This window comes from Opisthorchis viverrini, assembly GCF_000715545.1.
Source record: "Opisthorchis viverrini unplaced genomic scaffold opera_v5_100, whole genome shotgun sequence".
In the NCBI taxonomy this organism is placed as follows: Eukaryota; Metazoa; Platyhelminthes; class Trematoda; order Opisthorchiida; family Opisthorchiidae; genus Opisthorchis; species Opisthorchis viverrini.
In genome coordinates, this window is record NW_008751756.1 from 598,420 (window position 1) to 617,150 (window position 18,731).

Here is an 18,731-nt window from a genome sequence, read left to right on the forward strand (position 1 = left end):
ATTCTCCTCTATAGAATACCTAAGGATGTCGGCGCCATGAGACGAGCAGACGCTGTACTCAAAGCCGATGCAAGACGAACGGAGTCATCAGTCATAAGTGCTGGGTCTACAAGAGGTTATTAATGGGGTGGGGAGGAAAGGAAGGAAAAGTGTGTGAAAGAGAAAGAAGGGGGTCATCAACGGTAGCCTGTTTTCGCTTACCGGCCCTGCTGTATGCAGCGAGTAAGGCGACCCGGCTGATGGCACCACGCGACGACCGATGTGAGATGAGTTTATTTGTATATGTGCAGTTCATGGTTGTACGTGGGCTGGAATATTATCAGGGCGCCCACATCTAGACAGGAGGACGATTATGGTCCTCAACCAAAACCTTTGGCTCAAAAGCCTAGCCGCAAAGCAGCGGTGTTTGGCGGAATATGAAAATGCATTACATGTGCGGAACAAGTTGTCGCACATGTTCCAATCCCCAACCTGGAGAACCAGAAAACTGTGTTAGTCAGACCTGTAACCATTGACCGACCTGTTATGAGAAACTCTGTGTGTGGCCGGGATATTCCCCAGTATAGCCCAATGGGTCGCGGATGTACACAATCCGTCACGCCACAGTAGAGTCTAGTCTCTTCGTGACGATTCATTCAGATATTTGTTGTAGGCCAGGCCCGGGTCCATCTCCCCGCCCCATTATAAGTCTATCCAAATTGGTTGACATGGTTGTGCGGCAGTGGAGCACTCGTGTTCTCCGATAGTGATGATTTGTGGTAACCAAATGAAGCTTTGAAACCGATCTGTTGGTCTCCTATGTGTTAATTTTTGTCAGGAGGGTCAGATTCCTGAAAGCAACCACTGAATTCCCAAAATCTAATGAGACCCTCTACCCCACTAGATGCTTATCAGACAGACAATGCCCTCCCCAATTTGAGTTATAATTCTTGTATGGTGGGCAAAAAACCTGGTTTGTTACTAGGGGCTAAATGCCTAATCTGTTTGCGTGACATCGTTAAGTGGAACTGACACTGCAACTTCCCCAAACCCAGTTTGTTGTTGTCGCTCACTGATTAAGGTGTTTATTTAATCGTTTCTAGTGCACCTCAATAACATTTTCTACAATAAAGTGGTAAAAATTCCATGAACTATCAGCATATGATCGGCAATCACACCCGTGCAGGCGAACTTGACCCATCGATGAAAGGATTAGCTTCCACCCGACAATCATTGGTCCGCATCCGTAACTGACCGAAAATGACCTTGCTTGTCGGTATTTTGGAGTTCTAGTGCACTTCGATTGTCAGAATTGATTTTCTTTTGCCCTAAAGACGGACTATTTTATGACCAGTCTGAAACTGGCTCATACCAGAGCACTGCTTGGCGCAATTGGCGTGGTAACACGAGGATCAGATAAATACTTGGCGTCAGAATAACCCACTTTACTACTGTGGTGCAAAGTTTGCGGACACATGTGATTTAAGAAGATGCATTCAATAAACGGCCTAGTTAGTTTTTGGCCGTAAGTCTTAGATTGATCGCTCAGCTGTAGCACTGTTTCGGTGTCTAGCTCGTATGCCAACGGAACGAGTTACGAGGGTCAGGATGATGACAGGTTTCCCAAGCTTAGACAGGAACAGTCGTCGAGATGCTGAAGTTAGTTTCAAGGACGTGCGTCATTCATTTGGGCTGGCAGTAACTAAGTCGAGCTTCTACCGGGTGACTAAGCTCACAACCCTTGAAGGTGACTGAAAAGTTTACGCAAACTACCGTTGATCTCATCGCATGGTACATCTCATGACTTGCCCGAGTTCACACAAGATATGGGCCACTCTTTTGCACATTGGTCAGCATTAGGAAGGTATTTCCATAGCTAATTGGAAATTAGTTGCTTTGCCAAACGATACGCGCACTGTTCGACATAAGAAAGCAGTGATCTTTGTTGTGGGGTCAAAAGCTTCGAAATTTTCCGATCTCTTTTGGACTTCTTGATATTCCCTCATCTGTCCATTTCGCGTAACCGGGTCAAAAGTGTTAATTTCGAGTGAAAGGTCCCTACTCAGAAGGGGGGACGAGTTCGGAAGGAACCACTATGCACATATGTATATATAAATGTATATATACATTGTTATGCTGTCGATGATGATGATGATACATGTATAAATGTATATATTTGTTCCGAGTGATAGAAGGTGAACCGATCTGGAGAAATTGTGGGAGAGCGACGGCTTTTCACGCACGTTTTCTGCTTAGTTGAAGCAGAACAGCACAGATTCCGAGGGTTTAGTTATGGGGGAAAGGATGATGCCGGAACAGCCGGTAACGAGTCCGCGTTCGGTGCTTCTGAGTCACATTGTTGTGGCTTATATCCAAGTTTGGTTGTCGAGATCACGTTCTATCTGCGTAGAGGTACAAGAAAAATACTTATCCAGTTAATCTCTTTGTCCTCAATATGTTCTGCTGTTTTCCTCTCTCTACGTTTCAGCTTAACTTTCATCATGTTTTGGTCTTCAATTGCCGCGCAGTCCCTGATCGATGATCTCTTGAGTCGACCGGTATGCTGAACTCGGTTACAGATTTTACCTTGCAATTATTCGCAGGATCTTACTATACAGGAATTGTTAGATGATGACAATGTCCTCCAGAAGTGTAGGGAGAAGGATTCACGATTGATTGATTTGTAAGTCCTTATTTGACTCAGTTTTTATTCCCCACAATCTAGTCTTTGTCGGGATGATAATATAGACTACCTGGTCGACTTGATCAGCCAACCGTGTGTCTCAGAGGAGTTTGATAAATGCTTGTACCGGTAGGTTTCGTCACAACTGCTGTTTTTTACTTCGTTCAACTTGTCTCCTGTAATTCAATCGGTTTCTGAAACTCTTTGCGGATGAATTTCCTAGGTCTATCCATGTTTTGGTATGCAATTCGAACCTAACTGACGAATTAGCGGATTGGGAAGGCCAGGGTAGCTTTTGTGAACTGCGTGAACCTGGCGTAGGCGTGACATCAGCTTATCTGTCAAGGGTCGAATTTGTAATACTATCCATATTGCTATACGGCTCAGAGACGTGGCCGCTGTGCGCCGAGGACGTCAAAAGGCTTTCAGTGTTTGACCACCGATGTCTTCGGACCATTGCCCGAGTCTGGTGGGAACACTGGTTAAGCAATGCTGAAATACATTTTATGGTGTTCGGAAGAAATAACTCGTCCACGATAGATGAACTGGCCACGTTGCATATTTGTGTTGGCTCAGCCACGTGCTGCGTATGCCAGTCGACCGACTTCCTCGAAGGTTTCTTTTTGAACAACCAATGGTGGGAACGAGCCAGGGACGGTCAAACAATAACTTGGCAACGACGTTTGATAACTATTACCAGCAAGCTCAGCTATGCTGGTCATTGCCATCTCCCTAAATGGGGACCCCGAGACGGTGCACATTGTCAGACAAGGCCCAGTCGCACTCTCAATGGCACTCTTGCATCCGAGCTATTGCCTTCAATGCACAGCTCCCTTCCCAACCTCGCCACTTAAAATTCCACTGACAGACTTATATTTACGCACCAATTTATCAGCTCCGGCCTCCAAGCTACCTACCCTGCTTCCCCAAATCATCGGAGGACGAAATTGCAGTCGACCGACTTCCTCGAAGGTTTCTTTTTGAACAACCAATGGTGGGAACGAGCCAGGGACGGTCAAACAATAACTTGGCAACGACGTTTGATAACTATTACCAGCAAGCTCAGCTATGCTGGTCATTGCCATCTCCCTAAATGGGGACCCCGAGACGGTGCACATTGTCAGACAAGGCCCAGTCGCACTCTCAATGGCACTCTTGCATCCGAGCTATTGCCTTCAATGCACAGCTCCCTTCCCAACCTCGCCACTTAAAATTCCACTGACAGACTTATATTTACGCACCAATTTATCAGCTCCGGCCTCCAAGCTACCTACCCTGCTTCCCCAAATCATCGGAGGACGAAATTGTTGCAGCTGCAGTCACTGTACGAAAAGTATGCGGTTCTTACAGCTAATAATGATGAGGATGACTTCGCGGCCGGTTTGTGAGTCCAAATGGAGAATTTTGTAATGCACTGACCCTCTCCCGGTGGGGTCTCCAACACTCCACGGATCCAGCTTGGGGCTTGAATTTTTGTGAATTTTTGTGCATATTATTGCTGCCTTGTAAGTATCGTTGTATGATTGTAACTGCCGATCGTTAACAGATTATTTTTCCTACCATTTTGAAAAAAAGGGTAGCGAAAGACGGAGCTGAAGTGAATTGCAACGAGGAGTTCATCATCAACGGGTATCATTGTTGCGTGGCGTTTAAACTCAATTGCAGCGGTATTAAAGCCCGTTCAGTCAGCTTCGACACTGACGTGGCTCTCCCATCACCCATCACCTACCCGACCTAGATGACAGAATGGAAGGCCGAACTTAACTGCATTGTTAATGCTTTTCGCAGAACGCAGAACATCATTCTCCCGGAGTCCACTTAGCTTCCTATAAGTCAAAACCGCACATGTGAAAACGAGCTGTTTACTGAACAGCCGGAATAAAATTACCTGCTTTTTAGTTTGCCTGTAAGCTCACAGCATTGCTGTTTTTTATTGATCACTTCCCCCTATTGATGGCGTGGGCGAGGTTGTGAGACCTCTGTTATATTGACTGCTCGCATCTTTTCTTACTTTTCCACGCAACAGCATAAGAAGACGCCTTCAAGTTCAAATCAAGTGTACAAAAGTTCTGAAGTCCACTACTATGGACTGGAATTTCAACCAGCAGTCCAGCTCGTCATCCATGTATCAGTCTGTAGCACAAATTTCTCGCTGTAAGGTTGAAACTAGAGATGCACTACTCCGAGACCTTCTGCGTTCGGTCAAGCTAGCCTGTAATTCGCTCAACAGTTTGTTTGACGGGCATCGCATCGAATTAATTCTACTTTCTGTTCCACTCATTTGCATCTGGGTTGGTCACTTCATGTGACATCCGATTCCATCTTATTCCCGCAGACTGGCCTCATTCGATGGGGGAAGAGCGAAGGCAGTTACGTTTCGCAGACGGCGATGCAGTTAACTAGATCAGGGTTATGGGACAATAAATCATTGGGGGCAATAAGTTTGGCACATGAATAACATCATCCGGTATCTCCGAAATCCGTATACAGGGAACGGTAGCTGACAACATGTCCAAAGCGTTTCTTCAGGGCCTTCGCGCATTATTTCCAAGTCATGAGCTTGTCTTCTGTGAATCGTTGCTGCCAAGATGGAGGAGGCCAGTAGTCCTTACGCTTGAGAATGACTTGTTATGGTCACCGCAACCCATTTTGTGAGGTTAACTCGTTGATCATATGCTAACTACTTTCGAAAGTTGTTCACCCAATAGCTTAGGGCAGCCGATCAACGGTTTAGATTGGACATAGTGCTTCTCGTCCCTCAATCACGAAATCCACATCACGTTTTCAGCTGTCGAGCGGCTCAACCGAAAAATCCCAACTATCCTGGCACTGCGATCGCCTAGTTTCAAATGGGCATTCCTTCTAGGCGTGACTATTGTTAAAAGAAACAAACCACCGGAAGGTTCTTCACTTCACTTACTCAGTATTGCTGTTTGTGACTAGTGCATAGCACACTGTGGACTGACACAGTGTTGATGACATGGACTGGCGCTGAGGACAAGATAAGGCAAGAGATTTATGGCGAATTTTCAGGGATTTTCAAAAGCTATACTGGCCTCTCAATTTACCATTGCGTTCATTCTCGGTTTACCATAACCATCGCAGTAGACGGGGGCTTCCCATGGAATATTACGTTCTATGAAAGCTGGGGTGGACGATAAAGTATGTGCGGGACTACTGTTCAAGCGGGGACTGTGCTGGAATCGAAATCAGTATTCGGCGCAAACGAAACGACCTATATTGGTTCTCTTAAGCAGGGCTGTTGTTTGAGCACTCGCTTTGTAGGTTTTTATCGCCAAGAGGCTTCATAGCGAGCTCAAGCTGAAAAACAGTTCACTCTGTGCAGCAAGATGAAAGCTCTGAACCTCGACGGATAAACAGTTTACTCATATATTTATTACTTATCCATGGAGGTTTAATGCTCGCCTCTTTTTGCACAGCCTTAGGTCGTGAAGAAGCTTTTGGGCGACCAGAACCAGAAGTTACTTTAGTCAATGTTTTCCGGTGACTCACTAGAGGTGAGCCTATCACTCAACACTGTTTACTTCGCTACATTCTTAAACCACCTTTCATTGGCTGTCACTCACGTCTGTATCCAAATATTCATGGGAAGAATGCGACCGTATCTGGCATTGCTTAACACCACGTGTCACCGTAACCACGGGTTGGTATGACAACGTCCTAGTAGATGGGGTAAATGGATTCAGTGAGCTGTTTGTTTGCCCCGACCCAGCGCATTCTTGTGTAACAAAGTTTTCGGTTGCAGAACGTATCCAGGCTATTTTCGTCACTCTGTCACGAAGACACCGGTGTCTTTACTGGTTATTCTCAATCTCCGATTTTTGTTTTACAGATTCGACTTATGTAATTGGGTCAGATTATTCACACTTTTCGTGTTGTTTTGAAATCTTCTGTGATAAGCAGAAGTTGATGAGTCTATCGTAACATACACATGGTTCTATCCTGTGTCTGATCCAGTCGATTTTGGTAATGTCCTGGGTAGTGAATTAAAGCAGAGGGACGAATATGCAGACTAATCTGTTAACTCCAGCGTACATATTGCACTCTGTTTTTGTCACTCACAAAGCGAACCAAGCCTAGCCTGTGAGATTATGACTTGTGAAATCGGTCAGTTGCTGGACGCACTGATTCAGCCCACTTCCACGCATCAGTCGGACGACCCAACGGCAACTGCCGAACTGGACACAATGGTCATAGATCCACCAGGCAGTGAGTCCGCTCCTGCAGCTGATCGTGAAGCAACTTCGGTCCCGAAAAACTCCGGTGAACTCTCCAGTGGTCCTACATCAAATGGCATAGCCCAAAATGAATCTGCTAATAGTTCGGAACACAAAACGCAATCGTCAACACCAAGCAACTGCGAACGTCGTCCACGTCTTGATCGTTTGCTGGGTGCACTCGATGCTCCGTTGAATCCACTGACGGCCAGTTTCGTATCACGGGTTTTGGTTCACTTGGCGGGGCAGCGTGGACAGGAGGTACGTTTTTTATATTTCTATTTTTTACTTGGTCAACCGTTCTTGGATGTCTTCTTTATACTGCTGCTTCGCTGGACACACCAGCTTAGCTTTTCCATATTTCAGCTCTCAGCAACCTCAGTGTGGTCAACTTCCGAGGCTACTATCAGTCTCCACTTGTCATGGACCAGTTTTTATACTAGTTGGAGGCATATCTCACCACAAGTCTTAACAGTAACGGTATTTTTTGTCTCATTCCTCTTGATTCTACCATTCAGATTGTTTTCCTTTTTATGTTTAGGTAATCCCTTACCTTCGGGCTTCTCCCAATCTGTTGGAACGTGTTCTCTCCCGTTTTGATTTGACTGCAATGCCCGACTTGTTGCTCCAGTTAGCCCAACAGGAACGTGGATCCCAGCAGTTAGTTCTCGAGGTCAGCGTTTTTAAGTGTTCTTTCGCGTCTCCCTTTTGCCGCTATTTTTCATTCGATGTAATCTGTCGTGCGGTCTGTGCAGCCATTTTAATTTTTATGAAGCACATGTTTATCCCAAATACCGTTCAGAACATAAGCCGGCAAAAGTAGTACGTTACTAGTGATTCGTGTAGAATTGGGCGGTGAAATTAGGACGAAACGGATCTCACATTGTTGCCTTTTTCAGTACCTGTGGTGCTTCCGGATTCCATTATGGAAATGAGCAATACGTCTCTCAAAATCCGAAGACAGCCCACTGTTTTCTTTGATTTTTCACCTATGACCTGCGACCAAATGGCCGTTGAGGTTCGGTACCGATCGTTTCACATTTCGGGGACCGATAATCCCCGAAGAAAACGAAAGTAGTGGTATGCCATCGCGTTTAATGACCAGTTTTCGTGGATTGCTTCAATACATATATAGTCGTTTTTATCGTGAAGCATTTCAGCCCTTCCCTCGTTTTTTTTTCAATCTCAATGTCATTCTTAGACCACAGCAGTTGTTCCGTTCAGGAGAACTGGAAAACTTTTCCTGCATTGTCTCTGTAACACTATTCAAAACCACCGCATAGATATATGGATGGCGCTGAGATTGGATTTCAGCGGTCTTACTGCATAATCCATCTTTCAAACGACACCTCAGTTTCTGTGACTGGGTGACTGTTCTCCTGACTGGGTGAATCTTATACAGCGATCACTTCTGAGGAGACCACCTTCACGAACCCATCAAAGGGGGTAGTTTCTCTCGAGGAGGCTTCTTTAGTGAAGTGCACTTCAAAACGACGACCTTCTGAGAAGCGGTTCGCTTGAAGCATTTGATGTGTGCCAATTTATGCTTAATTTGACTACCTTCTTAGGTTATATTAATTGTTTGCCAAGTTACCTGTTTCAGTGACTTCAATAACGTACCAACAAAAGACATCGCAGCGACAACGCTCACGAATTTCCGTAAAGTGTAGGTTGTTCCCTCCGTATTCGCACCCACGTTATTGATCGACAAATCGGTCCCACATGCGTTGTTATACGACGCAGCGACCAAGAAATAGCGCGAACAGGCGCGCGCACGTGAAACACAACGATCAGGATATTCACGCCGGCCGTGCGTGTTCCGCCCACCTGACTGTATTTTTGACTGATCGAACCCGTACGGTAGTACAGACCGATTGGGTATTGTACACCTTACGTACTGCGTCAGCGTTTGGTCATCAATATTTAACTCGTTCCGTCTGATGGTAACGGTGTCCGTATGACCTGGATCCTAAATTTCGGCAGTCGGTACTGCCTGAGGGTTATGTTTATGTGTGACAGTGCTTTATACTAAACTCACAACACTTCCATCAACCGGACTTTTTCGGTATGAGAATGGGCTGCAAACTAGTTAAAAGGTATGCCGTTTTCTCGACCTATACTACTTACTAGATATACTCATTCAGATAAAAGAAATCAGAGAACTATCTAGTCAGGTATTAACCAAATGTCATAGCTTATCAGCGATAAAAGTGTCTAAACATCAACGAATTGTGTGTGTGTGTGGTTGGTATGTGCTGCACACGCTGTAGGTGAACTTTTTTTGATATTGCAGGTAGACCGAATGTTGACGTTTTCCTAACGGTGGTAAAATCAAGGTTTGTTGTCTGAAAAGAAGTAGACAATCCCAATTGCTAGGCAGACGGGGTATCGACACTGTTGATCTTTGTCTGATCTGACAAATCCAGAGGACAGAAAACAGATCAAAGAGTAGCGAATTCGCGCGGAAACGTGGTTTAGTCTACGAGATTCATGATAGATGTGTGTACTTCACACAGCTAGTGCCGGCGTCACTTTCAGCATTTCTCGAAAAAGCCCGACCAATACATGGCGGAAGTGTTGGAGGGATCAAAGGTGTCCATTAAGCAAATCCCTTTGATGGTGATGATACCCTCGTTTGCTGTATCCTGTCCCAGCTCCTTTCAAGCAAGCAGTACCGTCTGGTAAGAATTCCGATGGCTTTTTAAAACCTTGTCGGCAAGACGAAGTGCATTGTGTAGTGCACTGTAGCGCGTGATTATTCGCTAGTGGCAAGACTATTCGTTGTAACTGTTCGCCAGCTGATGGTAACCAAAACCCAATCAAGGATGAGTTCTGCACACCATTGGACGTTCTTTTCCACAGGACATGCAACTTTGGGAGGTCAGCTACAAATTTAGATATCTGATTTTGTGTTCTAGGCCCGAATGAGAATGGGTTAGATGGTCGGTACACTGATGCTTGTAGATGCAGTGACAATGGAGGGCACTTATGGTAGACCTTTGTCGAACTTCTGGACACTGGTCACTCGCATCGCGATAAGTTATCGGTGGTAAGGCTGCACACAGGAAGATTTGACCATGCTTTGGTCATTAAATTTAGTGAATGAATCTAGCGCTGTCCTAGGCGCGTTGATTGTACATAATTGGTTGGATGAGCTAGTATTCGCCTCGACCACGCCATCTTCTACTGGTATACCCACCCACCGCATTAACCCAGCCTCTTATTGTGCCGATGTATTAATCGCACAAACAGGCGCTCGATATTAACCGGTCGTTTGGAAGCATTTGTGGCGTGGCAGCGTGTGCCACCCGACCTGTGAATACAGCTGTCTGTCCGTCTGAAGGTAAGAATAGCCTATTATGTCACTCAAATGGGACGGAGTCTCTGTAATGGAAGTCGTAGCCGCCTCTTGCAACACTCAAATTCCGGAGAGATACTGGCTTAAAACAACAATCTCAGTGACACCACAGGGAAGTGGCATGTCGGATCAGGTCTGAATTTCACTTTTACGCTTCGATAACAGCTCAATGAGCCTCGCTGATAAATATCTACGCCCTCTGCTGTCCCTCATGAGACGTGGTCAATTGCTACTGACCCACTATGCGAGGCACTCAAGGTCAAAAGCGTTGCAAACCCCCTGGACCGGATGAATTACCATCACTGCTCTCCAAGTGCGGCGGACATTGGCTAATTGAAAAGCTCACATCCTGTCAAGGGCTGCTACCTGGTCGGGTTTGAATGGTGCAGTTATTTCACAGACTGGCTCTCCATTCCCCAAAGCACAACAATGTTAAGAAGGCTGGACAAAGAGCCGTGATCGTCCGTACTACAGGTAATCCTATTGCGGGCAGTCAAGAGAACGTAACACATTACCCATGAGCTTGCTGAGACGTTTTCGACAGTTCAGGACAGGACTCACCCTTTTTGGGAGATCCAATTGGATTCAGTTGAGTCTCCCGTCACAACCGAATTGGCCTGCAAATGAGAGTATTTGTCGAAAGTCGTACTGTACTTTGGAATAGCAATGTGAAAGCAGCGAGGTGTTTCCTGTCGGTGACGAGCGTTTCCGCTTGGTGAGGCATGGAACCACACCATCTCGCAGGTCAGATTGCTTAGTCGGAAGCGAGGGCCAGAATAGAAACCTTCATTCTGCCGTTTTTTGGGTGTGGGATACCCTAACCTCTCTTCGGCCTGGGCAACGGGAATCAACACCTGTCTTGGCAGCGTAGGAACGGTGGCCAGTCTTTTTCGCTTACTAGTTCCATGATCATTATAATCCCTTCTAATAACTCCGTCCTTTTCTAACTTTGGGCGAGAAGGCCCAAGTGGTTAGAGCGCGAATTTACTAAACCGGAAGGTCCGTGGTTCGAACCCGACCTATGCCTCTTGACTTTCCCTGTCTGGGCTTGGCAACCTGGCAGTATCCCAGCCTTCAGGTGGCATGGCAGTTAGGCACCGAAAGGGTGCGACAGCTGAACGGTTTTTTAAAAATAAATTCAGCGTCTATTTCCAGTCCCACACCCTGAAAAATATAGATTATACAGTGCCTAATGTTTGTACTCCTTGTGGAGCAATCCAACTCTTTTTTCCCAAAAATTTATGTGTTACGTGTCTCCGAAGTATGCACACAAGACGCCACTGATCCATCACATCCCATCATGCTCCTAAACCGCTGGGTTCCTTCTTTTTCACTTGCGATCTAGGAAGGGCGCTCCGTAATCTCAATGGGGTGGGCATTTTGTTGGGTATGTGAGTCAAGGGCAACATGCTTGGATTCATTTTTGTGAATGACGAACTAGGGCATCAGCCTGGCAAAGTCTGTCAGAGTTCGCGACTCAGATTTCGAATTTTATATATATCCAAAGAAACAGGCACTAATTACTCACCTTGGAATTACCTTGCTAGCTACCAGATGCTCAAAAGACTACCTTACAGCTTTTTCACTCCTAGTGTTACGGATGCTCCAAAAAAACTGAACTCCATGGTCCGTTGGTGATCCAACACAGATGTGGCGTCCCTCTTCAGGAGATTTTGAATTGCCTTCTCGATCAGAAATCAGTTGATGCCATGTGAGCCTATCCTGCCTACTCGAAGAATTGCGTCTGGCTAGGTTGACACAGACAGGGGCCATCGTGAAGGCAGGGTTTAATTCGAACCACAGACTTTCCTTCAACCTTAAGTCACGGTTGAAATGTTTATTACTGCGTGAGTTGCTTTCTGGAGAACGGTAATTATTCGACTGGGTAGATCTCAACTTTTCAACCGATAACTCTTGCAGTCGTGATAGTTTTGGACGAGTTTCCCAGGGATATGATGAGTCGATCGTGTATGGTGTGTTCCGCCATCAACGCGGATTTCGGCTGCCAACCCACGTGTTCTTAGTCATGTGGTATGGTTACGCAATCTCGAGTTCAGGTGCGTTTAGAAGAATGTCTCAGTCATTCAGCCGCATACCAAAGACCACAGCAAGAGCTTTCAGTTTTAGGTTTAATTTAGCTGGACCGGGTCTGCCTGTGCTGAAGAGCCGCGAATCTTTGTGCAACCGCTAGTTGGGAGTCACGAGCTACAGACCGCCCAACCCCAACTATAGGTGACTAGTCATCTGGTTGGATAATCCACAATTACAACATGCAGCGTTGTACACTCTAACCAGTTCACATCACATGACTCATTTTTGATTATTTTTCGGGACCTCCACAACTTCATGGACTGTTCTACACAAATTGTGTTTTCACCCATGTTATCAGACCAATAGGCTTTTCCTGGGGGTATTTTTCTTTCTCTCAGCAGATTGCATTTATTCCGTAACCAGTTGCAAGGTCTTCAGGTTCCATCTTGCAAGTTCCTGCTTGGAATCACCAACCCAATCAAAGGATGCACGACCGGAAGCAGTGATCATCTGCTAACTACCTTTTCTTCGCAAGCATCTAACCAGAGCCAGGTTCTGAAGAAGCAGTCGTACAGTACTTCTCATCTTTTCCGCTTAGGTTAACTTGACCTTGGTAGAACAGGTTCAGACTGATCAGCTTCACTTGGTGAAATCCAAGTAGAGTGTAGTCCTTGGTAGATTGTCGAAGAGTTTTGGTCAACCTTATAATTGGTATGGTGTTAGGGTTCGCAATGGCATTTCAGAATCTTCTGTCTGTGTAACCCTGGTGAGTCTCATTTCTACTGGCCGTGGACGTTACCACCATGCTCATAATTACGGTACTCCTGTGAATTTGGCTAACTTGTGTGTTATTCCATTCTTCACTTCCAGTGGTTTGTTGCGGATGGACTTGTGACAAGGCTGGTTGACGGTTTCTCCCCCGATAAGCCCTGGCAGGTAACTGATATTTTTTCTACCCGTGGAACTCGTCTGGTGTAAATTTGATACGCGTCCTCATTTCACGATACTGGTAGAGAATACGGTCTGATTTATGCTACCTGTTGCGCGTAGGCCGGTCGTGTTTATTTTTAAGACTGTTACACCTCAAGAAATTCCACAAAATGGGACGAAACTGAATTGTCGGCTATACATCGTTCCGGTGTTACGACACAATAATTGGACTGCGCAGAACGATACAGGAACACTTCTCACTCTGCGAGTTAACCTCATAGTCCTACTCGCAAAGTATGGCGATACGACGAAAGTAACGCTAGCTAGGTCACGCTAGGTCAATAGAAGCGGCAGAAATTTCACTTGGCTCGGCCAATCATGATCGAGTGTTGTTTTACGGACACCTGTGTGAGTGGTCACCATTGTGAAGCGCGTTAGAACAAGCCAGACAAGTATAGCCAACCAGCTGGCGTGTCCACACCCACTCACCAGTGCACCAACATTGGTTTGGGCTCAGTAGACTAACCCGGTCTGCTGAGTACTCGGAATGTTAAAAATAGGAAAATCGATGAATTCAGTAGAATGATCGTCCGAGAGATTGGACTAAATTTTCAACTAAACTAATCCTACCTCAGTTCCTGTGACCTAATGGTCTCCTCATGATCAATACATGGTCTTACTCAAGCCCGAATTCCGGTCGCCAACGGCTGATATGCTACTTTGCTAGGGCGCAATATTCCAAATTTGTCGTGCAATTCATTATTAGCGAGGGACAATTTTACTAACGAAAACCCGGTAGGTTGTCGTACAAGGACAGTCTTTATTCTGCGCTGCCGTTTCCGTCACTTCTCGAGGCCATGAATAAAATATACTCGCTTTCCATGCGCGGTAGATACCGTGTTACGTTGAATTCCATTTCATCTCTCTCTTTTTATCCAACGGTTAACTGACACTTGGATCTTTCTTCCGAAGAGGTGAGACGAAACCAAACTTTTCTGATTACATCAGGGGTTAGCCGGCGAACTGATGCTGTAGACCTCTCCCCAGTCCAACTTCCAAGTTCTACAGAAGCTCCCGCCTGAGTTCACCACATCAAGTGGTGTCCGACAGGGATGTCCTCTTTCATTTTTCCTCTTCAACTCCGTCATTGATGCAATCATGGAAGACTCACTACCAGACTCTAATGCTTGCGGAGTCGAGGTGCTCACGGGGCGTCCGCTCACAGATATCGAGTACGCAGACGACATAACTCTTCTCGGATTTTACCCCTTGGTAATGCAAACGGTATTAAATCAAATAATCTAAATAATTCTGCCTCACGGTTTGGCATACGCTTCGCACCTGCGAAGTGTAAAGTGCTACTGCAAGACTGGGTGGGCTCGAACCCTAGCCTCATGCCTGCGGATGAACCGATTGAGGTAGTAGACAAATATGTTTACCTGGACAGCTGTATCAGTCCCGGCGGTCTCGCGAAAGACAATATTTTCATCCCGATTGGGAAGGACGGCGAAGCTTTTGTGAACCTGCATCATTTGTGGTGTAGACGTGACATCAGCTTCTCTGTCAAGGGTCGAGTTTACAGTGCTGCGGTACGTTCCATATTAATATATGGATCAGAAACCTGGACGCTGAGCGCCGGGGACGTCAAAAGGTTTCCAGTGTTTGAGCATCGATGTCTTCGGAGCATTGCCCGAATCTGGTGGGAACACCGGATCAGTAATTCTGAAGTACGTCGAATGGTATTTGGGAGAAATAACTCACCCTCGATAGATGAACGGATCACACTGCACAGGTTGCGCTGGCTTGGCCACGTGCTGCGTATGCCAGTCGACCGACTTCCTCGAAGGGCTCTTTTTGCACAACTACGTGCGGAGTGGAAGAGAGCCGGCAGCGAAGGATAAAAGTCATTACCAGCAAACTCAGCTGCGCTGGTCATTGCCGTCTTCCTGGGTGGAGACCCCGAGACGGGCCATATCAATGGTTAGAAACATTGTCGCGCATGGTCGCGCCTTCAATGACGCTCATGCACCCAAGCTGCCTTCCCAACCCCCCTCTTGACAGTTCACTGACAGTGCTGGATTTATGCACTAATTTATCATCTCCCGCCTCCGATGCGCAGCTACCTATCCTACCTCCCCGAATAATCGGTTAACGAAACTGTGGCAGCTATAGCCACTGTACGACCAGTAACGGGGTTATTACAGCCGACAATAATGATGATGACTTTTGGGGAAAAACGTTTCAGTAACCCAATCACTTGATTGACGTTAGGATATCAGAACGATGTAACATGACAGATAGCACTATGGACTGAAAAAGTGGTCACTACCGGGTGTCATCGCGAATTTATGGTGTATGCTTATTTAACAGCGCTGTATAACAAAACGTTACAACCATACCCTGTCTATCTACTGGATGTGACCGGTGTTTTTTTGCTGTTAACAGATGGCTACCTTTAATCAGGCACTGGACACTATCAGGTTGGTTGCATTGGCCGTATGGTCCCACACATAACTGAAGCATCGGCTTGTTGTGATCAGCGCTATGCATCGGGCACTAGGAGCACACCGAGAGCTGCTCCATAGGTAGTGGGGAGTGTATTTCTCACCGGTAGAGTGCCAAACGACGTGGCATAACTAGGAGGGTCATCACTGAGTCCGTTTGGTTAATTGGTTGGATCTCTTTTAGCGGAACCGTTGCCAAACAGTTGAATGTTGGAAAACTCCACGTCCGCTGCGTTGGTTGCTTTTCAGGTGACTGTTGATTTCTTCACCCAACTTGGAAGTTAGTTTTCAGATGTCTCGTGATCAGTGTAAGAGGTACCGTGAATGCACAATGACGATGTTTCCTCGATTATTGAGAAAACATTTGCAAGCCGCATGCCAAACTCGGCGAACAGCTCAGTGGCCACCTGATGAACAATCAGTAGACGCACATTAGCTACCGACATTTCGACAATCCTTATAAGGAACAAGTAGTAGCGACGACCCGGTATAAGTACAACACCGCGGTGCTGTTTCATGGCCTTCAAACATGGCTGCCAGTTTCGGTCATCGGTGTCTTTGAAGTATTCCACGTGTACCGTTGGAACATGGGATTACGGGTATCAACAATCAGCATACATGCATCCACTTGTCCAGCTGATCGGTTGAACTGACTGCATAAATTGTGGCTTAGTCATGTGCCTCATATACCCAGTGATGCTTTCCCATTGAATTATGTCACAAGCTTGACACGAAAACTAAAACCTAGATGCGGGCCATGCTCTCTCGTGAGTTTCACCCTGTTGGGGTTCCCGCGATTCACGCAAAGCCGTTTAGTGTTCGGTTTTAGCTTGACAGTGGTTTGGTGTGTATTTATTCTTTTATTGTACTGACTCCTAACTCATTCACTTCTCACATCTCCATTGATAAGTTTATTTAAGCCCTAGTTTTATCTTACACCATCACATGGCGTCCACTGGGATGACCAAACTCATGGCTGCAAAGCTCAACTGAATCGACCCGATATTTATGTCATTGGCGATTGGGATGTTTGTGGTGGGATTCCTCTCATGGTTTAAACAAGGAGAACTTGTCGGCAGGGTCTGAATAGACACAGTATCCGGGCTTTGAGTGACAGCGGTGATCTCTTTGTCTGACCAAACAGAACAATCACCCTAGCGACTTATTCCTGGCATTGTACTTTGCTCATCATCCCACCAGACAGTTTTGCTCAGACGGTTTTATGATATTTTGGAATAAACATGAAGAGGCGTGTTTACCGTGTTTTACTATGGCGTGCGGTAGTAGCCTATCTGTTTCAGTAAAAAAATGCGCACACAGAAAGTGCTTTCTGTTATGTAAATGTTTTTGCCTCCAGTGTTAAACGACAGTCTGCCCATTTTTCGGATTTTCAAATCAATCATTTTTCGCCCTCCCGAACAGATCCATGACTCAGTTGCACACTGCCTGGTTCAGTCGATCAGTAATTTGCGAAATTACTTGTCAAATAATTCATTAGCTGGCCCGGATTCGGATTCAAGCACTGTGTTTGAGTCTGGACTTCCTGCAACCAGCCCCTACGCGATGCTTATGACTGAGGATGGCCTCACGTACATCGCTGCTACAAAGCTGCTTGATATCCTCGAAAGGTGAGCTGCTAATGTAGAGCATTGGTGAAAATTTTTAAATAACTCGACCAACTATTTTCGTGTACAGGAAGATAAACTGTCCGTTCGATCAGTCGTCAAGGCATTCGCAACTCAACAGAACTCCTATCGTCCACGGCCGGTGTAACGCCAGCGTTAACGGGACGCTTGAATCGGACGAGGTATCCGCCGATTCGAATATACAGCAGCCCCGCTGGTCAAGCAGTACTCTTCTGGATCGGTTGCTTCATCACCTGTCTCGGGAGGAAGGGGTACTGCACATTCATGGGATGTTCGAAAAGGGTATCTTCTCAAATCGAGTTTTTACGCAGAATATTGGATTTTAGTCGGAGCAGCAGCTAACATAGGTCCTCTGTGTGTGTGCTGTTGTCTACGGATAGAAAATACATTGAAGTGGTTGTTGACCAGTAGGACGTTGAGCTGTCTGCCGATGTTGGCACATCCAACCACACACACACACACACACTAATGTCTCCTCGTTTGGTGATGAAACTTTTGCAAGCTTAGTGAACAGATTCACAATAATCTGATCAACCACTAATAAACGAATCCGAGCTACCAATACTTCGACACTTCCACTATCTGGAATTATCTGGAGTCAGACCAACTGGGCCTTGGCCGCGTAATTTGTTGAGGGACATCACAACAACAGGCTTATTGGAGTCCTTTTCAAATAATCTTTTTGTACCAAAAATTTATCAGTCTATAGGATCTGTTTGACTAACCCACAAACGCGTTACGGAAGCCGAGGACTTGGTGAGATTTTCAGGAAGCATATCCACACACGCGCTGTAGACATTGGGCGATGGATGAACTTTTCCCCGACTGAAACAAGGTTACAAAATCTTGCTCAGGTCATACACTCAACCCAGTGATAAAACAATACTCGGGTTGAGATACTGCCAGTCTGCCCAAACCTAGACAAACAATCGGAAAGTCAGACTTGGCTTCGTACCACTGACTATTCGGTCAGTGGACCAGTGCTTTAACCGCTGAACTTTTTCAAATGGTTTGAAAACTAACGTTTTACAGATATCGGTTGAAAGTTGCAATTTTACTGGCCGCTAAAATAGCTTTCTTCAAGGGATTGTCGCCTGTTTGGAGATTACTTAATAAGGAAAGCAGTGTAATTGGCTTTCAGGGTTGGATGAACTTTGCAAATATCAGACGAGATATAATTTTCTATAGAAGAGGGCGTGACCGCATCTGTTACACATTTCGTTCCCGTCTGAGAAAAGCAAGCGACCAATTCTGCTTCATCATCATCATCATCAATGACAGAAACATCAGTGTTGGCACTGATGCTTCACTGCCGTGCAACCATAAAGTTCGTTTAGTTATATATATATATATATATATATA

The 18,731-nt window shown here is 45.8% G+C and overlaps 1 protein-coding gene across 1 annotated transcript in view; it reads left to right on the forward strand.

Moving 5' to 3' along the window:
• Window positions 1-352: 352 nt before the first annotated feature.
• Window positions 353-18,731, forward strand: part of T265_05352 (hypothetical protein) — a gene marked incomplete at both ends in the record, with an annotated part of 65,690 nt that continues 47,311 nt past the window's right edge. The window contains 8 exons of the mRNA XM_009170343.1: window positions 353-495; window positions 2,468-2,537; window positions 2,583-2,662; window positions 2,684-2,791; window positions 6,750-7,161; window positions 7,442-7,573; window positions 13,160-13,225; window positions 17,146-17,351. Of these exons, the coding sequence (XP_009168607.1) occupies window positions 353-495; window positions 2,468-2,537; window positions 2,583-2,662; window positions 2,684-2,791; window positions 6,750-7,161; window positions 7,442-7,573; window positions 13,160-13,225; window positions 17,146-17,351 (1,217 nt within the window). The remainder of the gene's footprint in view (window positions 496-2,467; window positions 2,538-2,582; window positions 2,663-2,683; window positions 2,792-6,749; window positions 7,162-7,441; window positions 7,574-13,159; window positions 13,226-17,145; window positions 17,352-18,731) is intronic.